Source organism: Podarcis filfolensis, assembly GCF_964270895.1.
Source record: "Podarcis filfolensis genome assembly, chromosome: 14".
NCBI classification, from domain to species: domain Eukaryota; kingdom Metazoa; phylum Chordata; class Lepidosauria; order Squamata; family Lacertidae; genus Podarcis; species Podarcis filfolensis.
In genome coordinates, this window is record NC_139616.1 from 29520514 (window position 1) to 29540209 (window position 19696).

At 44.8% G+C, this 19696-nt stretch overlaps 1 protein-coding gene across 5 annotated transcripts in view; it reads right to left on the reverse strand.

The window, feature by feature from the left end:
• TRAF7 (TNF receptor associated factor 7) overlaps positions 1-18699 on the reverse strand; it is a 33358-nt gene extending 14659 nt beyond the window's left edge. The window contains exons 1-6 of one of the 5 annotated variants that reach the window (XM_083584703.1): positions 18409-18546; positions 18189-18258; positions 7669-7786; positions 7399-7456; positions 5934-6025; positions 996-1112 (exon numbers count right to left, since the gene is read on the reverse strand). In XM_083584703.1, the coding sequence (XP_083440829.1) occupies positions 996-1112; positions 5934-6025; positions 7399-7456; positions 7669-7749 (348 nt within the window). In that variant the 5' untranslated portion in view covers positions 7750-7786; positions 18189-18258; positions 18409-18546. Of the gene's footprint in view, positions 1-995; positions 1113-5933; positions 6026-7398; positions 7457-7668; positions 7787-11310; positions 11456-15958; positions 16109-18188; positions 18259-18408 lie in introns of those variants that run through there. The other 4 variants (XM_083584704.1, XM_083584701.1, XM_083584702.1 and 1 more) reach the window with 4 other exon arrangements.
• Positions 18700-19696: the final 997 nt, after the last annotated feature.

Here is a 19696-nt window from a genome sequence, read left to right on the forward strand (position 1 = left end):
ACGAGGGAAGCTTTCACCCTTTTTGTTCAGATTCAGCAACCTTCCGTAGTACAAGTGGTGAGCTTGCAGAGTGCAAGAGCCAAGAACAATTAGCAAGCAGAAAACTAAGTCCAAGCTCAGGCTTTGCAAAGGGTTTAAATCAGTGCTTCCCAAACCTTTGCAGGCCACGAGCCCCTTGATTGCATAAACCCATCCACAGTGCCCCCTACTCTACCCTATTAAAAGCATTTTTCAGAACAGTGGTTTGCACAGCCCACTAAAGACAGAAACACAATAAAATTCAAAACTGTAACAATGAATTGCACATTTATTCAAAATCCCATTAGAACTATTTAGCTTATATAATTCAACAAAATTAACTTGCTCCAGTAATACCAGCTTTCCAATACCAGCATTTATACCTCTAGCACCGCTCCCTGCAGCCCTTAGTGCCCCCTAGTTAATCCCATTAGCACTCCCACCCCCAAGGGGGTGGTATCACCCCCTTTGGGAACCACTAGTTTAAATCAACCTGAAAATATGACTAAAAGTTTACATTTGCACATCTAAACAAACCTTTTGCTGCTTGTGACTACAGCCAACAAGAGATAAACGGGTTAAAATGCAATTAAGATATTACAAAGGTCCCGGATCTGGTTTGTGCATTTTTGTGTGTGAATAATTTTTACAGCATGGTCACAGTTCTGAACTCTATACAGGTCCAAAGTCTGGATCTTAGAAAAACTCTTCCTGCAGCAAGGCTGTGGTAGAGATTTGCATTTCGTAGGTTGAGCTGGAAGCAGGCTAACCAACCTTGCTTCAGTTACCAATCACCTGATAAATGTACACAGCATTGCTATTTATCTTCCTTGGCCACCAATTACTTGGGTCATGGCTGCCACATTACACGCCTTTCCTCTATTTGGCAGTTTATAAAAGCCCTTGGGCTCTATCCTCTGCATCTTTTTATGGAAAACTCTCACCACCACCACCGCCAACAACCCCCAAATACCTACTGGCTCTTCCTCTTCCTCATGGAGAGAGAAAGTTGAGCGCAGGGACATGTTGGACTCTGAATGCAACGAGCGGATTGAGATGGCAGAGTCAGACCGGCGTGGAGTGCTGATTGGTGGCTGCAGAGAGAGAGAGAGAGAGAGAGAGAGAGAGTGAGTAAGAAGGACAGCAATTTAGAGTCACATGTGACAAAACACAGAGCAGGGCTCTGCCATGCTTAGCAGTTGGTCTGGGGTTTGGGCACTGTGGGAGATCCCAGAAAACTCTTGCTTACACACGTAAGTGAGGGCTGTGTGTTCTTTGAACTAAATTCATATCAACATTCTATGCCAATCAAAGCTGGATTCTGCAACCTTTCTAAGTTATAGAAATTAAGCAAGCCTGCATCTCTCTTGTTTTTGCATTCTATTCTGCATTTTTTACTATGCAGCAAATTTATTCTGCTTCCATCGTTCACAGGGAGGGTCAGCATCTTCTAGACATTGCAAATATTTTCTGCCTCCTCAGATTTCACCAGGTATTGCCGCAGATTTTCAAGCAATCATAAAGGGCTCGGCAACTGCCTTTTTCAAAGGTCTCATCTCTACTCCAAAACCGAGATTTGCAGGAAGCTGAATTTTTGTGGCTTTTCTGCAAAATCCACATATCTTGTGCTGAACTGAAACTGAGCTTCCATTTCAATGGGTGGTTCCTCTGATTCTGGTAGTAAAAGATGGTCTGCAGAATGCCAATTAATGCTCTAAGTGAACAGAAGGAACCCTACAGCACCATTTTTGTAACAACTACAAGTTGTTCACATTTTAGGAGCAACAATAAAAACCCTGCAGCTTCTTAAAATTTAGTGATATCTGGGTGAATTTGGGCCTCAGCAATGAGGCAAAGGCAGGAGGAGACAGAACAGATTTTATTTAGTCTGCAGAGCTGTATCTTTTAATACCTCACCTGAAAATACATATACACACTCCTGCCCTCTGTAAATCATCTCATTTTCATTTTATGCAAGCTAAATGACTTGCAGAAAACCTGCTTCTTTCAAAAGAAATGTTAAACTGCAAACTCAAGCTAGACAAACCTCAGACAAGTGTGAAACAGCTCCTGGAATTTACAAGTGCCTACTTCTGTCTCAATATTTGATGTTTCTGCATATCGGCTCACCTTCCTGACATGGAACTTCTGGGTGCTTGGCTGGGCTTCCTTCCAGAAGCGCCAGTTCCCGGCTAGGATCCTTTACCCAAAGGGTAACATGCTTCTCTCATGGGTGCTGCTGTTCCTAAGAGCACTTGTTGTTAGGCTGCCTCTTTCACTTCTGCCAAATTTCTTTGCGTAGATGGTTGGAGACTTCCTCCTATTCAATTCAGTCCGGGTTCTGCTTTGTGGCTTTCCTGTTTGGCGGGAGAGCCAGCTGGGCAGAAAGCCCACCAATCGCCAGCCTCGTCCTGGCTGCAAGCTTTCTGGGACTGGCTCAGGAAGGGATGTTCTGCCAGTGGAACCACACGCCCCTCAGACTTCTAACACAGCATTCCTCAAAGCAGCACCAGAGAGGATCTCTTGAGTAGCGGGGCTGGGTGGGTTGCTTTGGGGGTTTCAGAAGACTGTGTCATTTGAACTGATTTGGCAGTTAAATGGCAATGGTTAAAAGCCAAGGAGCCAAGTGTGACTACAGAAAATCCAAATAGAATAAACACAGGAAGCTGCTTTATAGCGAGTTGAATCAACTGGTCCATCTAGTCAGTGTTGCCTACAGTGATTGGCAGTCTTTCCCAGCCCTATCTAGAGATGCCGTCGGGGATTGATCCTACCACCTTCTGCATGCAAAGCAGGTGTTCTACCACTGAGCCATGGGTCTTCCCCAGAAATCAAACCATTGTGGTCTTGCTGACCTAGTGTTGTTTACAGCAGTTCGCTAGAGTTTCAGGCAGGGGGGAAATTCCCAGCCCTACCTAGAAATGATGGAAATTGAACCTGGGACCTTCTGCATGCAAGCAGACATTCTGTCACCAAGTTAGAAATCTTTCCCAATACTTCTCAGACTAGGCAACCAGCAGGTTGTATTATACAAGCCTCAAAAGGAAATCCAGACCATGAGTAAGACGGATATCACAAGTCAGGGCACAGCTCTTACGACTGTTTCATCAACAAATACTTATTACTTAGCAGTAATGCTCTGGTAAGCTTCAGGTTATTCTACTGAAGATTGGGAATATGCAGTTCAGAAAAATGCCTGAACTCTGCTAACTGGAACCAGTCATTACTCTTTTTAAAAAAATGTTTATGCTTTTCAGGTTTATACATTTCACTAATTTTACAATCATTTTAACATTTCAAAACCTGACTTCTTTCTCCCTCTTTCTGCAGTTCCTTAAATTTATTTTTTAATATCTTCTGCATATCCAAATTAACTTAATTTGCTCGCTTATTCATCTACTTTAAATATATACTCTTATAAAGCTGCAGGTTATTACAATAATACAATTTTTTCCATTACTCTGTTTTTATTTACAGGCGTACGTATAAGTCACCATCACGTAAAAAAGCAACAACCATAAAATACAGAACACTTGACCAACACTGAATTGATTTAGATTCTCCCAAAGCGCCTGGAGAAACAAATATTTTTCAGGAGGCCTTTGGAGGAAATGCTGCCCGCGCTTTGGAAACTGCTCCGGGCTCCTGTTCCATTGTTAGGCCCAATTCAAAGTGATAGCCTTGATCTTTAAATCCCTCCATGGCTTGAGACCAGGGTACCAAAAGACTCACCTGTCTCCAGCTATGTGCCTGCCTGTACTTAGGAGACCATCTCCAGAGGCCAGTCTCTGGGTTCACCTGCTGTCTGAAGCCTTTCCCAGCCTGGCACCCCCAGATGTTTTGGGTACTGCTTCCATCATTCCTGACCACTGGTCATGCTGGCTGGGGCTGATGGGAGTTAAAATCTAAAACATCTGGAGGGCGGCTGGCCAGGGAAGGCTGATCTGAAGTATGGTGGGTGGCTCCAAGAGAAAGGGCCTTTTCAGGGGTGATGCCTTGGCTTTCTAACGCTCTCCCCAGACACCCTCTCCAGTTTCTTTACATCACGCAGCCAAGACTTTGTCATTTTCCTGGGCATTTAGCTTTTGTTGATCCATCTATTACTTTTATGCTGCTTTAAGAAAATTGCTATTAGTTTATTTTTATTAGTTGTTATTATATATGTTAATATTTGACCATAAAACCACCCTGATTGATGGGTGTGGAATACACTGTAATTTACACAAAATGAAACAGATTTATACACCGAAATTCATACTACCAGGTAGCATAAAAGGGCTACCTCTTCCCATACTAACCCTGCCCAAACCTCAAGATCTTTCCTTGAGAGTCTTCTCAGAGGTCAAGTGGGTGGCCACAAAGGGGTGGGCTTTCTCATACAGGGCACCCTGATTATGGAACTCACTTACTCATGGGGACCCACCTAAGATACACCATGTTAACTTTTAGGCTGTTGGGGAAGATGTTTTCAATGGTTTGTACTTTTAACATTAGAAAGAAGCTGTCTTTTAAGCTCTGCTTCTCTCTCTATGGGTTTAATGGCTATTTAAGTGTGTTACTTGTTTATTGATTTTAATTCAGCCAGTGCATAGTATACTGTTGTGTTTGGTGTGTGTTTTTAAGTGCAGCATAAATAGCCTTGGGACAAATATTATGAAGGGTGGAATATAAATGCCTTAAAATAAGTATAGCAAGCCAGTAGCCATCACAATAGTTATTGCAGATGGAAACTGAGACAGTCACAGCACTTGGCTGATGATTACCAAGCGATCTTGCTGGGCTGATGAAAGATTTGAAGCAGGGATGCTCGGCCCACAGTGCCTCTATGATACAGTGATTCAATATGTAGAGCACTGATGGGAATTATTGTTTAATGTAAAGGCTTTCAAACCCCATGCTTCTTCAACAGAAACCAGAGTGACATACGTTGCCCAAAATCAGATGAGGTCATGATAAAATCCTGTCTACATCAAAATAAAAATGGAAACAGCTACACAAATCTGCAAAGCAAATATCCATATAAATGAGAGGTTGGGGTAGAAGCAGCAGGAAAGGGCACAACAGAAGAAGAAAAGTCAGCTGTCAGCACAAAGGTAAGAAGCAACACCTTAAACTTGGCCCAAAAATGAAGAGATAACCAGTGCTGATGGAATACTAAGGTAAAGTATTCAAACCACCACACCCCAGACAACAGCAGCTTTTCACACCAATTGACATTTCAAGACAAAGGGCAGCTTCATGTTTCAGCAATCCAATCTGGAGGGATGCTAGGCCTACAGCTTGATTTTTTGGGGAGTGGGGGCCGGGGCTTGTGCTTTCTACTGTTACTGCAGCATTGTGACCAGGCAAGCCTAAGTGTGCACTCTCTGTGTGTACACACATGAGAATACTTAACATATTGCTCTGTACTACACAACTGATGTCTGGCTGAAGCCAAATACTCTCATTTATTCTTCCAGCAGCCCTGTGAAGTAGGCTAGGCTGAGACCATAGTCCGAAGCCTGTCAGCAGACATGTATTTGTTGGAAAACTGCAGGTAAGAAACCATAACAGCACAGGCAAGGTCTGCACCCTGACAGCTGCAAATACATTCCCTACCATGGAAGCCTCCTGCTCAAGGTCCATGGAAGCAGACAGACACGAACACAGTTAGGAGGTCTGTGGGTGGCACAATCCAATGTCGGGCTTATGTACCTACATTCCATTTCACACAGCATAGAATTGATGTGCAGAGGAGCACCTTCTTAGTGGTGTTGAAGTGAAGGGAACAAAAGCAGGCAACCAGAAACTGGGACTTGAAAACATAAGTATGCAAACTGCAGAGTCCATGATAGCAGCTTGGCAAAGCCACCTCCCACAGCACTAACCCCATTCCTCTCCCAGCTGCAAGTGACCCTTCATGCCAAAGAACATACCATGCCATCGTCCTCGTCGCGAGGGGAATAGGTGAGCGTGCTGGAAGAGGAGGGTGTCCGGCGATGCTGTTTGAACGTACTACTCCCGTCCGCTAAAAGAAGAACCAGGACAGGCATCTGAGAAATTCTGCAACTTCTATACACCAGATCAGATGTCTCTAGAAGAGCCTTCGCCAACCTGCTGCCTTCCACCCCAGCTGGATTGGCAAAGGCTGCTCTATAATCTATCCATAGATCAATTTCCCAATGAAGCAGCTCGGGGGGGGGGGGGACAGCACTCCCCCAACCACACACATAAAAGAAAAAGAGAACAAAAAGGAACAAGAGCTTCCAATTCCCCTCCATAGGCTTTTAACCCCGCAAACTCAAAAAACAGTTGAAGATGAATGCTCCTACTCTTAGCGGCTGTTGGCATTACAGCCACACATGGTATGTGTATTTATTAAGCACTCCCAACTGGTGCTCTCAATTGGCTCTGCCTATGAAAGGTTTCTTTAGCTTGCTACAGCGGCGTAGCTAGCTGCTTGGGCGCCCGGGGCAGCACAAATGCTCTGCACCCAGGGGCGGGGCAAGCCGCCCATGGGGCGAGGCAAGCCAGGGCAGAGCATGCTGCATGGAACCTCCATGGAGTCCACAAGCCCCATGTTGCTGTTTCGGGCAGAATGGAGCCTGCAGGTGCCCGAGTTACTGCGTCACTCCCCAGGAGAGATGTGTGGCTCGGGCACACTGCAGGCCAGGCCCCACGGTCACCCCCCTCAGTTATGACACCAGGGGCGGTCCACACCCACCGCACCCCCCTTCCTACACCACCGGGCACACACTGCTGTGGTGTTTGCCTACTGCAATTCATTGGCGATAAATAAATCTGGCTGCTTCCATCAACTCCACAAAGTACGACAGACTATTGCAGTGTGTTCTACATAGTATTACCGTTGAAAACAGCATGGAAACCACAGCTACTGAAGAATGCAGAGGCTAGACTGCTGTCAGGAACATTGTACAGTGGATCATATAACACCAGCCCTAAAAGAACTGCACTGGTCTGATTTCAAGGTGTCAGTGCTAATGTTTAAAGCCCTAAATGGCTCTTGGTGTTGGTTGTTGGGAGAGGGTGCCTCTCCCAGTATATTCTCCCATCAGGAGGGGAGCACCTCTCCTCCATAACTCACCTGTGGGGTTGAACATTATGTGGACATGTGAGAGAGGACCTTGTCCACTGTGATCCAGTGAAACACTTTCACACCATACATTTCAAACACATGGCTCCCCTACAAAGAATCCTGGGAACTGTAGTTCACCCCTCCCAGAACTACCACTCCCAGCACCTTTGGGGAAAGCCATGTTTATAAATACATGTTGTGGATGTGACATAAGATGCTGCGGGGTTTCATTGTTCAATGCACAGAAGCAAAATTATAACCCTTCAATGCAGTGTGATAATAACTAGAGATTGCTCAACACTGACCTTTGGTGATGGTAGTCACTGCAGAAAAAGCAGGCCCAAAAGTTGTCTCCATTCTGGTCTGGAAAAAGAGAGGAAACACATCATCACATAATCTGTCCTCTGTGGACTGAAAGCACCAGTTAAACAGGGTTAGTAAAAGGAGGGGTGACTGGATACGACTACAGACTGTCAAGAGAAGCATAGCCCATTTTTCTGAGAAATTCAGAGAGTAAGCTAACAAAAGCCAGGACTCTAAAGGCCCACCCCCAAAATAATCTTGCATTCTCTTACCCCGTTAGTGTTTTCTGAAGCAGCACAGTTTGTTGTACCACTGGGGAAACGATTGTAGCGGGTGTTCTTACTGGCGCTCATAATCTAACCCCACATTTGAATGTTCTAAACGCTGCCTCTGGTAACATAAAAATAAAGAACATTGTTAAAGGACAATATACTTTATTTATAATCTATCTCAGACATGCAAAAGGTGCTGCACCAAGCCTGTGCACAGCTGGCTTAAGAATATTTTTTTAAAATAACATAATATTTTTAAAAATAGCACGATTATTGCTATTATTCTGCCCTTCACTCTAAGGTCCCAGGGTGGGTTGCAACATTTAAATACAATATTAAAGCAGTTTAAAACAACTGACAAGCACAGAAATAAGGTGGGTCCTAAAAATATACATTTCAGATATCAAAGGCCAGGATAAAGAGGTGTGTCTTCAATATTCACCAGAAGCTGTATCATGAAGGTGCAAGGCACACCTCTGTGGACAGGGAGTGCAACAGCTTAGGGGCTGCCACAGAGAATGCCCTCACCTGGCCCTGCTGGCTTGGGCTGATGGGCACTGTACTCAAAAATGTTTGGAGGGTGCCAGGTTGGGAAACAGCTGGATAGCTCAGTCAGTAAAACATGAGACTTGTTATCTCAAGGTCGTGGGATCGAGCTCCATGTTGAGCAAAAGATTCCTGCATTGCAGGTGGCTGGACTAGATGACTCTTGGCATCCCTTCCCTTCTATGATTCCATGATCTAAATGACAGCTAGATAATTGTCTGAACTGGTGAACTGTATGGCTGATTTGCTCTCAGACCAACTTCTACCCAGGTAAAGATGGAAGATGGTGGGTCCACCTGAAACACTCCCACCATTTCTCCAAGAGTCTGACTGGATCAAAAAGACAAAGGGTTACCATGTAAACAAATGCCAAAGGAAGCCAGATCCAGCCCCTCCAGAGGGCAGATGCTGGATGTGCTTCTCCTTGATACAAACTTCTCTCAGGGGTTGTGCTCTGGCAGAGCTTGGGACTCAGCCTTTGCCTATACACACAGCTCAGGGTTCAATCCCCACATGTCAGGTGGCAGGCCTAGGAAAGGAAGCGGTACCTAGCTGGCCACTTATTAGGCTGCTCTGTGAGCCACCTAAAAGCCACCTAGGTGCTTGGACCTCTCCTTGCGTGGGCTGGCTTCTTGGAGGAGGCACAGCTAACACACTTGGATCTTCTGTTGCAAAAACATTTCTCTTCCATGTGACCTGAGCCATATGTGGGAAGAGGCCAAGAGCAAAACCTTGAATCAATTAAGGGAGCTGCAATTCCTGGACTCTACTTGCCCTGTTCAGCTCAGAAAACGACAAGGCAAACTGTGGAGCCGTCAACACTGTAACAGAGAAACTAACAATTCATTCTTACAAGAGAGCTCAGCATCCAGGTGCTTTCTCTTTTCCCCAGCTCTTTAAACACTTTTTACTAGGTTCAAATTCTCAAAGCAGCCAGTAATGAAACCAAAAAAAGGGGGGCATGGGGGAAGAGGGAAACAAAGGAATGTCCCCCACCCTGTATAGCCTTGGTTTGAGTTGGATGCTAAAATTGTGGCATATGAAATGGTTTCGCTACTTCCAAGCTAAAATTTCACTAAACACAAAATGAAGGTGTACTTCAACCAGATGAGACAATTACATTCTTATGAAGTTGATGGGCAAAAGGTTCAAGATCAATATAAAGAGGTAGTACCTCACTCAACAGGAAATTAACTTTGGGTTTTGCTGCTGTGAGAAGCAGCAGAAACCAATCACTTTCGTGGCATTAAAGAGCAGTAGATACTAGCCATTTTTCTACAAAAATTCTCGCCGCAGCTATTAAGTAAACATTCTAAGCTGGTTCACACACATCACGTAAGAGTCAGACAAAATGTGGCCAAGCAGCCATGTTTACTGTAGGCTCTAATTTTTAAATTAAATGAGGTGTGTGGTGAGAGAAGCCTGCAGCATCCTGAGATGAGTACAAGGGATGGAGTTTGTGATGCTTCCAAAAAAGGCACTTCTTTCAATGCCATGAAAAAAGACTCTCTAGCAAGGGAGATTTACTAGGGATTACCAACATCCTTGGATTATTCATAGCAGCCTGGAAATGGGTTTAAGACCAGCAGCCAAAGAAGGGATGAACTTTCATAGATTAAAAGGGCATGTAAAATGAAACAGGAGCTCCACAAAATAAACATGATGAAGGAACAAAAGTGGAAGGACCCCAGGAATAGGCCCTTGAGCATCTAGTTGTATGCTCAGCCATGTGGGCTTTCAAACACAGAAAAAGATGTTGATGATGATGATTTATATACTGTCCTATACCCAGAGGCCTCAAAGCGGTTCACAGAACAAAATCAAAATATAAGACAACAAAATATATAATCAAAATAAAAACAACCCAATAACCCCCCCCAAAAAAACCCACATTTTAAAAGGGAATAGGATGTCAATCAAATCAACCAAAGGTCTAGTTAAAAAGGAATGTTTCTGCCTGGCACCTAAAGGTGTATAATGAAGGTGCCAGGCAAACCTCACTAGGGAAAGCATTCCACAGACACAGTAAGTAATTAAACAAGATATGACAGCAGAAAAACAGGGTGAGCAAATGATTTTGCAAGCCCAACAGGAATATAAGCAGGAAAGGCTTGGATTGACTTCCTGCCCCAAAAAAGTTGGGGCTGTGAATTTCTGACTGCTGTGAATCTAATTACCTCCAGCCAAAGATAAAGTGGCGTCATCTGGAGCAAATGTATGTACACCAACTGTGGAGAGGGGGTATGTAGAAGCTTGGCGAGGCCACCAAATGAAGTTCCAAAGTCAGGAAGAATGTGACAGACCTCAGTAATTTAAGGAATGCCTTAATTAAGTGATTTGCACAGCTTGAGAAACATGGCCCTATTTTTTAAATGCACATCCTACTATTTAATGCTATATTGCTCTTTGGAGTATTTTGTTTTACTTTGACCAATCGAGGACCCTCCTGGAGAATTGGTCATAGGCAGGATCTAATTAATTTTTCCTGACTCATTTTTTAACGGTGGCTTGACTGTAATGATGTGTGCCTTGTTTATATCTTATGGAGGTGTTTTTATTTTTTTGTTTTCCTAATTAAAGTAATTTTTAAAAAATATAGGTAAAGGTAAAGGGACCCCTGACCATTAGGTCCAGTCGTGGCCTACTCTGGGGTTGCGGCGCTCATCTCGCTTTATTTGCTGAGGGAGCCGGCATACAGCTTCCGGGTCATGTGGCCAGCATGACTAAGTCGCTTTTGGCGAACCAGAGCAGCGCACGGAAACGTCGTTTACCTTCCCGATGGAGCGGTATTTATTTATCTACTTGCAATTTGGCATGCTTTCGAACTGCTAGGTTGGCAGGAGCAGGGACCGTGCAACAGGAGCTCACCCTGTTGTGGGGATTCGAACCGCCGACCTTCTGATTGGCAAGTCCTAGGCTCCCACAGCGCCACCCACGTCCCTTTTTTTTTTTAAAAAAATACTTTTTATTAAAGATTTTCTTGGTTTACAACAGTACATGCATTACCTTTTTTTTCAGGATGTAAAGCCTTTTCTACAAATCTGTTACATTTGGTATGAGAGAATTTAAAAAACAAAAATAATATTCTGATCTTACCTTTGGAAGGAGACAAGCTCTCTTTCTGCAGAAGCACCTATCCAGCAACAGTGCCCTAGCTCCAGGAAGGAGTGATGGCCACCAAGTTGGATGGGTAAGTCCTACTCTCTTCTGTTGGAGACAGCATGCCTCTGAATACCAGTTGCTGGGAATGACAAGCGGGGAAGAGTGCTGTTGCTCTCAGGTCCTGCTTGTGGGCTTCCCACTGGGGCATCTGGTTGGCCACTGTGAGAACAAGATGCTGGACTGAATCACACCCCCCCCCACCTTGATCTGATCCAGCAGCTAGTCTCTTCTGGTGTTCTCTACTCCCAAGACTGTACGTGCTAAGCCACGTTCTAGCCTGCCTGTTCCATCAGCAAACCAAACCTCTCACTTTGCACTAGGAACACAAGCAGTTTGAGCAGCCTCTTGCGACACAGCTGGCAAAGAAGAACATGCAGCCCTACCTTGAAGAGGTGGTGGTGGAATGACTGGAACCAGGTCCCACGGCCTGCCTCTGTTTGGAAAAGACAGCTGTGCAACTCAGGGTTGTGCTTTTTTGTTTGTTTGTTTGTTTAATTTACTTCTCTGTTTTTGCCCAAAAAATAAAAAATAAACTTGAAATAGTAAGCTGAAAGAATGAGCTTTCAGTCAGTCACGTTGCTGATGGCAATCAGATGCCAGAGAGGAGGTAGAAGCCATCCACCTCAGTATATGATTAGGAACAGGGATAAGAACATAAGAGCCCTGCTGGGTCAGACCAGTCAGGGTCCACTGAGGCCATCATTCTGTTAAGAACATAAAAGCAGCTCTGGTTGATCAGAGCAAAGGCCCCATTTAGTCCCACATCCTGTTCTCACAGTGGCCAACCAGATGCACCAATAAGAATCCCACAAGCTGGGTATGAGTGCAACAGCAGCCATCTCCCCATTTGTGATTCCCAGCAACTGGTATTCAGGAGGCAGCTGAGCAAAGCCACTGTGACTAGTAGCTATTGACAGCTTAATACTCCATGAATTTGTTCTCAGTTCTGGCCAGCCAGATGGATATGGCCAAGTGATGTGCTGGTACATAAGAAACCTATGCCATTTTTTTGGTCATAGAATTATTTATATGGATTTATTTACATTTAGACTTCCTTCTCCCTGCCCCCTTATAAAATCTGATGTGCTCCAGTAGTATTTGTGTCCTCCTGTTTCCTTTGCTGCAAGTCTGTTTACTCAGAAGAAAACAAACAATTACAGGACTCTAGAATGAAGCAGAGTTACTCATGGTGAAAGAAAGGAAAAACCCACAGGGCTCTCCGTTTCCTGCATTTGTTGATCTGCACTTAGAGGCCACAGATCCAGGCACTGTCGTGGGAACACTGACCATAGCCCATGAAACTGCTTCCTTAGCCAACTTCTGCTGCAGCTCATGGGCACTCACCAAAGCTGCATCAGAGAAAATGGATCTGTCTCCTGCACCTTCAGACTCAAGCCCAACAAACTCTAACACAACAGAATCACCTTCAACTGACAAGGCAGGTTGGTTTGACCAAAGCTGCAAATTATCAACACAGAGATTATTTAAGTAGACATGCTAGTTATCAGCGGGGTTGTCCTTCGCTGAGAAAATACTGGAAGGGTACCACAAAAGCTCTTCAGTCAAGAGTGCAGAGCCTGCAGCCATCTTGATGTCTCAAAACCACTCAGAAGTATCACCTCTTGGGCAAAATTAAACAGGGTATGAGGAAGCAACTGAGGGCTCACCTATGTTTCTCCCTGGGAGCTGGCTATTTTGTCCAAGTCTCACCCCTCCTATTGTCTGGGAATAGAAGAAGAATGGGCAATATTGTGTTCTTTAGATGTCACTGAACTGCAGTTCTGATCATCCCTGGCCACTGGCCCGATGGTGTCTAACAACTGAAGGGTCACAGGTTCCCCAGATCATTACCAGTTTTATGAATACAGGCATGTTAACAGATGAACCTGAAGGACTACTACTGGATCTGTTCCAGAAAATGTTGCTCAAGCTTGGTCCAGCTTATGCTGGTGGCAGCAAAGATTAGTTTAGCCCAATTATGGAATACGGAGGAAGAGAAATATTCCAAGCATTTAAGAACTGGTTAAGTAAGCTGCTACTATCACAGAAAAGAAAGAAAATAAAATTTCAGACACTAGAATCAAAAGCAAGACTGCCAGCCCGATACTAAAGTAAGTGAATAAATATCTCAAATTGCTAGCTGCCACAGCAGACAGGGTACCAAGGATTTCCCCCAAACTACACTAGGAAGCATATACTGTGGTACCTCGGGTTACAGATGCTTCAGGTTACAGACCCTGCTAACCCAGAAATAGTACCTCGGGTTAAGGATAAGAACAGAAATCGCGCAGCGGCAGCGGGAGGCCTCATTAGCTAACGTGGTACCTCAGGTTAAGAACAGTTTCAGGTTAAGAACGGACCTCCAGAACGAATTAAGTTCTTAATCCGAGGTACCACTGTAATCAGTGTTAAATAAGCTTAAGAGAGAACCTAATGCATTATTTACAACAACGAAAAGATAGAATTTTTAAAAATATAAGCTTACATAGACTGAGAAAGGATGGAAACTAATTCATGTCTAACCCTCTAAAACACAAATCCAAGCCAAGACACTTTGCACTGAAATCAGTTCACAATTACTTCCTTAAAGGTATTTCACATGTGGTTGTCAGGCTGAGTCACCTGGGCATTTTACAATGCTGCCAAAGAAACAGCTGAACATTTTCATAATTCAGCATTGAAGTAATCCCTAAAATGTGAAAGCTGGCTCTCAGCATTTTTATCTTTTGGGTTTCCTGGACACATTGGCAAAGTCACCACTGGAAAAAGGATGCTGAGCTAGAGAGACCCTTGATCAGTTCCAACAGGACTCTAGTTATATTATTGATTATGCTAGCACCACTAGGTATCTCCCATCCCTGTGCAGTTAGAGCTGTTCTGCCATGCCGCAATCATCACTACTCAGAGTACATTTGCTATGCTGCTGCTGCTGTAAATGTGTAACTTGTGAATGGTGCATGCAAAACCTTACACGAGGCCTCTGTCAGGGGCTTTGGACTAATCTGCTGCTCTAGGTACTTAAGGACATGTCACTCACATTTCACATGCTTGCTGCATGAAATACTGGTCACATATACCCATGGAAACTGATGCATAGGGCTCATCTATGATGCACCAACTTAGCAGAAAGCCAGAAACAGCCCACATTCATATTGGATGCACCTGGGCAGTGTTCAAAATTAGTCAGGCGGCAGGTGCATTTTGCATCTGGCTATCAACTACTTGTGACCAAGTGAAGATGCCTAGCAGCCAGGATGGCACCTGATGTCTCCACTATCTGGAGGTGCATCCTGGGAATCATTGGATTTGGATCTGGACTGTTCTCACATGCTAATACCCCATTCTGTAGAATGCTATCAGTTATATTTTATCTGTACAATTAGGAATGAATTTCTGGAACCATAATGTTTCTTCTAGGCAGCCTGAGCAGGAGCAGTAACCATTAAGAAAAAGAGATCTGATCAGGCCAATATATATGAGGACTGTCCCTGGATCAAGGGACTTTTCTGCTTTAAGTTGTCAAAGCTCTTAAACTAGCTGAAGGTTGTCATCTGAACTAGCCAGATGTTTCACTGAGAATCAATCAGACTCAGTGCATCCTTTGAAAAATAACAATTTAGACTGAGCCATGTTACCCAAAAATGGCAACTAGACATTCCGTTTTGGTGACTGCAACCCTGGTTTAAGGAGCCATTTGGTGCACAGCTTATATATCTGAGTTTCTAACACTGCACCTGCACATTAGGAAGGTCTGGACCCTTGCTAGTTATTGCTGGACAAATTACAGCACACTGCATTCCATCCCCCAGCACCATTTCACAATCCACCAGAACCTAGCCTCCTTGCATCTCAAAAGGTAACAAAATCAGAGAAGCAAGAAAATGATAGGTGATTTTCAACTGTCTGCTTTAACTTTGTTCTAAAACCAAATTTAAAAGCAGTGCACAAGGCTAACCTTTGCTTCAGCTGGCCCAAGAGCCCAGAAAACAGCTGTAGCACTTCATCCAATGGGTGAAAGACCAGCTGGCTTAAAGAGCTGCCCTGAGAAATGAAAACTCTGGAATCACTGACATTTATGCCCTCCTTGTACACAAAACCTCCTAAGCATGAAAGGGAAGTTAAACAAAGCCACTATGAAGTACAACCGCCCATAGGCAGAACACTGCACCTTCCTCCAAGGAAGGAGGCAACAGTCAGCAGCTCTCCAGAATGAGTGGGAATAAAGAGCAGCAAACAGTTTAACACCAGTCAAAACCAGGACACCTCAAACCATCCTTTTGCTCAGGCACCTAAGAGTTCAAAACCTTCTACAGCTCCATTAAGAGCTAACACAAAACAGGAGCCTAAACAGTTAACCACCTTGGGAGCCTGTGAGGATGAATAGTGGCATCTAAGTTGGAAAAATAAAACATGAAGGTTTTTCAAGTCCATAAACTGATTTGAGCTCAAGTTATTCAACTGACACAACTGATTCCAATTCTCTCTGATCTAGGCAGCAGTTTAGTGATCTGCTGATGGGCTCACACAGAGCCACAGTATTTTCCCAGTGAGAGCGAGAGAGTCCACAGAGGAAGTATTTTACCTCACATGCAGACCGAGAGCTGAATCATGCAGAACACTCCACAGAGAAGATCTCAGGCAAAGATTTCCCTCTTTCAAAATGTCTCTTCCATGCCTGCTGGCCTCTGCTGTAGTCTGCTCTCTCAGTGATGTAAATAGGAAGGCATGCAGAGCAATAGGCGATATGTAAATCCATCAGGAAAATCCCCTACCAACCTCAGCCAATCATCTTGCACTTCCTCATCTCGGCCATTCCCAACAGGCTTCAGCCAAGAAAGGGAAGCCCTCCTTACTCATAGAAGGGCAAGTGTTTCTTTTTTTTAAAAAAAAAACCCATCCATTTGCAACATATCAAGGTTTTTTTTAAAAGCAACCCATGAAATACATTCTTGCAGCCTGCAAACTTAAGGCTGAAACAGTAAGTTGCTGTAACACTTGTCCTAAACTCAAGGAAGTCCACCGTAAAAATTATAAAATCAGAATCTCATAAAAAGACTAAGGCTGTGTACCCACTGTACATTTAAAGCACATCACTGGTCCCACACCTGCCAGGGGGAAAAAAATCAAGGGAACTATAGTTTGCTATGGGTGCTGAGAATTGTAGCCCTGTGAGGGGTAAACAACAGTGTCCAGGATTCAGGGGTGGGGATTAAATGTATGGTGTGCAGGCGGACTTAGAGCAGGAGTGGGTAATTTATGACCCTTCAGATAGTATTGGACTCCAAATCCCATCAGCCTCAGTCAGCAAGGAATGATGATAATTGTAGTGAAACAATATCTGGAGGGTCACAGGTTCTCCAACTCTGAAGTACACTGCAAAGGCCCTCCAAATCTGGGGGTGGGGGGTGGGGTTTGCTGCAGGAGTGCTTTGTGTGCCATCTGCCTTGAAAGAGATACTGGTGTGCCCTGCCTCAGCACTCAGAAGTGTTAAATAACTACTGTCCAGTCACAAATACAGTGGTACCTCTAGTACAAACTTAATTCGTTCTGGAGGTCCGTTCGTAACCTGAAACTGTTCTTAACTAGAGGTGTGCTTTCGCTAATGGGGCCTCTTGCTGCCGCTGCACATGATTTCCGTTCTCATCCTGGGGCAAAGTTCTCAACTCGAGGTAACGCTTCCAGGTTAGCGGAGTTTGTAACCTGAGGCGTTTGCAACTCGAGGTACCACTGTACTCATTTCTTGGACAGGGTGCCTGAGAAGGCAGTGGCAATCCAGCTGCAGGCCCTTGTATGGATCAGACACTGCCTTGGTTGCCCTGAAGTAGTTAGAGCAGTCAGTTGGGTGCCCAAATGGACTGCCATCCCAATCAGCACCGACATTAAATATATATATATATATTTAAAGCGAGTATGGTCAAGATTCAAGTCTGTGGAATCTACTCTGTTTTTTAACATCTAGATCCCTGAAATCTGCTAAATGTAATCTGGTGTGAAGGACTAGAATTAAAGAAATCTGAACCTCCAAATTTATTTAGAATACCAAAGGTGGGGGGGGTGACCGCCAGTCCTAATTCTGATTACCCTCCCCCAACAAATCTTTCTTCATTTCACTATTATAATGTGGGGTTGCATTTTGCTACAGTTATTATAGTTTACAGCTATTATATTACGTTATAGGGAAAAGGAGTTTATTTTATTCTAACATATTATATATTATGTACCTGCCAATCTACAAGAAATTGCTCAGACACCTACCAGAAATTTCAATATGCTTTCTGCCCACTGATTTAAAGCATTTTTGTAGTGCTCTTCAACAAAAAACAACAACAAAACCCCTCTAGAAAATAAGACAATTCACATCCACAGGCTTACAATCCAAGCCAGGACACACAAGGAAAGGGCACAAGAAGAGAAGATTGGTCAAAGATGAGGGATTCAAAGCCCTACTTAACCATGTACACTGCAATGTGACCTTGGAGCCCATAACTATCTTTCAGCCTAACCTACCTTACAGGGTTGTTGGGTAGAGAAAAAGGGAGGAGCGGGGAGGATGGACGACAACGACAAAGAATACGATACAACAACAACAGAATCGCAGACCTTGGGGCCAGTAACTGATATTCAATATAGCCAACTTCACAGGTTTGTTGTGAGGATAAAAATGGAGGGGCAGGCAAAAATATATATATTCTGCCATATATATTGCAGTATGTATATGTGTGTGTGTGTATACTGTATATATATAATCTCAATATCCTTATTATGCTAAAAAGCACGTAGTAAATGAATAATGCTACCTTAGCCTAACCTACCTCACAGGGCTGTTGTGAGGATAAAATGCATTTGGGGGTACGAAAAAACCACGTATACCATCTTGAGCCCCTTAAAGAGATATAGAATATGATTATGATGATGATGATGATGATGATAATAATAATAATTTCCCTCCCCTCAGCACCTGGAGGGAGGGGCGCCCGCCTCAGGAGGCCCCTCCCCCTCACCACCCACAGGCCCCGCCCCTCGCGCTCTCACCTGACGCGGGGGAGTGGCGGGGGGAGGAGGCGGCCGGCCCAAGCGCGGCCCCCCGGCACATGGTGGCTCCCCCGCCTTCTCCCAGCCAGAGTCCAGCTCCTGCCCCGCCAAGCGCCTGGTTGTCTGCTCCCCACCTCTGGGCCTCCCAGCAAGCCGGGCCGGAAATGACGATCCCGTATCGCTCGCCGCGCGGGCTGCCGGGATTCGTGGTTTTTCCTCCCAGTGAAGCGCTTCACTGAGATTCCTCTTTTGTAGCCTGCGGCCTACAGATCCCATGAGCGCCTGCTCCAGCGGCGTGTCGCGCGGCCCTTCCGGCTGCTTTTTTATTGGTCTCGCTGAGAAGGCCTCCGTCTACTCCCCACCTTGCTTTCTTTTGCCTCTATGGCTGTGCCGACTTTGAGTCACGTCAGGCTTATCCAATCAAATGTCCCGAGAGAGATTGCTAGCAGCGGGGGGAGGGAGCAATGGCGTGGAGTTGTAGACTGTGCCGGCCAGTGGAAGGAGAGTCTGTAGGTGGAGGAAGACGATTGGCTGCAGAAGGTCGCGCGACAAGGCAACGCAATTGGCTAGCGTCCCTGCGCAAGTACCAGCCAATTGGGAAGTGGGGCGAGTTTATAAAAGCCGATTCCAAGAGCTTGCGCGCTCCTTTTCCCGCTCGCGCTCGAAGTGTTGACGGTAAGGTTCGCTTTATGCGGGCGGAAAGGCCAGTTTCTGGGGCTATAGTGGTTAGTCTTGCTTGAGCAACAGCAGAACATTCGAAAAGGGGCACAAATCACGTGTGAACAGGCGCAGTTGTGCTTTTTGTTTAAAATATTTTATATTTATTTAAGACCTGTTGAAAGCTTTGGAACATTACGAAAATGCTGTAAGGAATGGAAAACCTCGTCCTGGTGTAGCATTGCAGTCACTGTTCTACTCAGAGTAAAAGGTAAAGGGACCCCGATCGTTAAGTTAAGTTGCGAACGACGCTGGGGTTGCGGCGCTCCTCACGCTTTACTGGCCTAGGGAGCCGAAGTTTGCAGAGTTTTTCCGGGTCATGTGGCCAGCATGACTAAGCCGCTTCTGGCGAACCAGAGCAGCGCACGGAAATGCCATTTACTTTCCAGCGGAGCGGTACCTATTTATCTACTTGCACTTGGACGTGCTTTCGAACTGCTAGGTTGGAAGGAGTCTACTCAGAGTAGACCCATGGTAAATAATGGACAGGGCACTCTTCGGTCCAGTAATTTCTATAGCTATGCCCTGAGTGGGATTGACATTGGATGACACCCATAGTTTTTTAATCCCC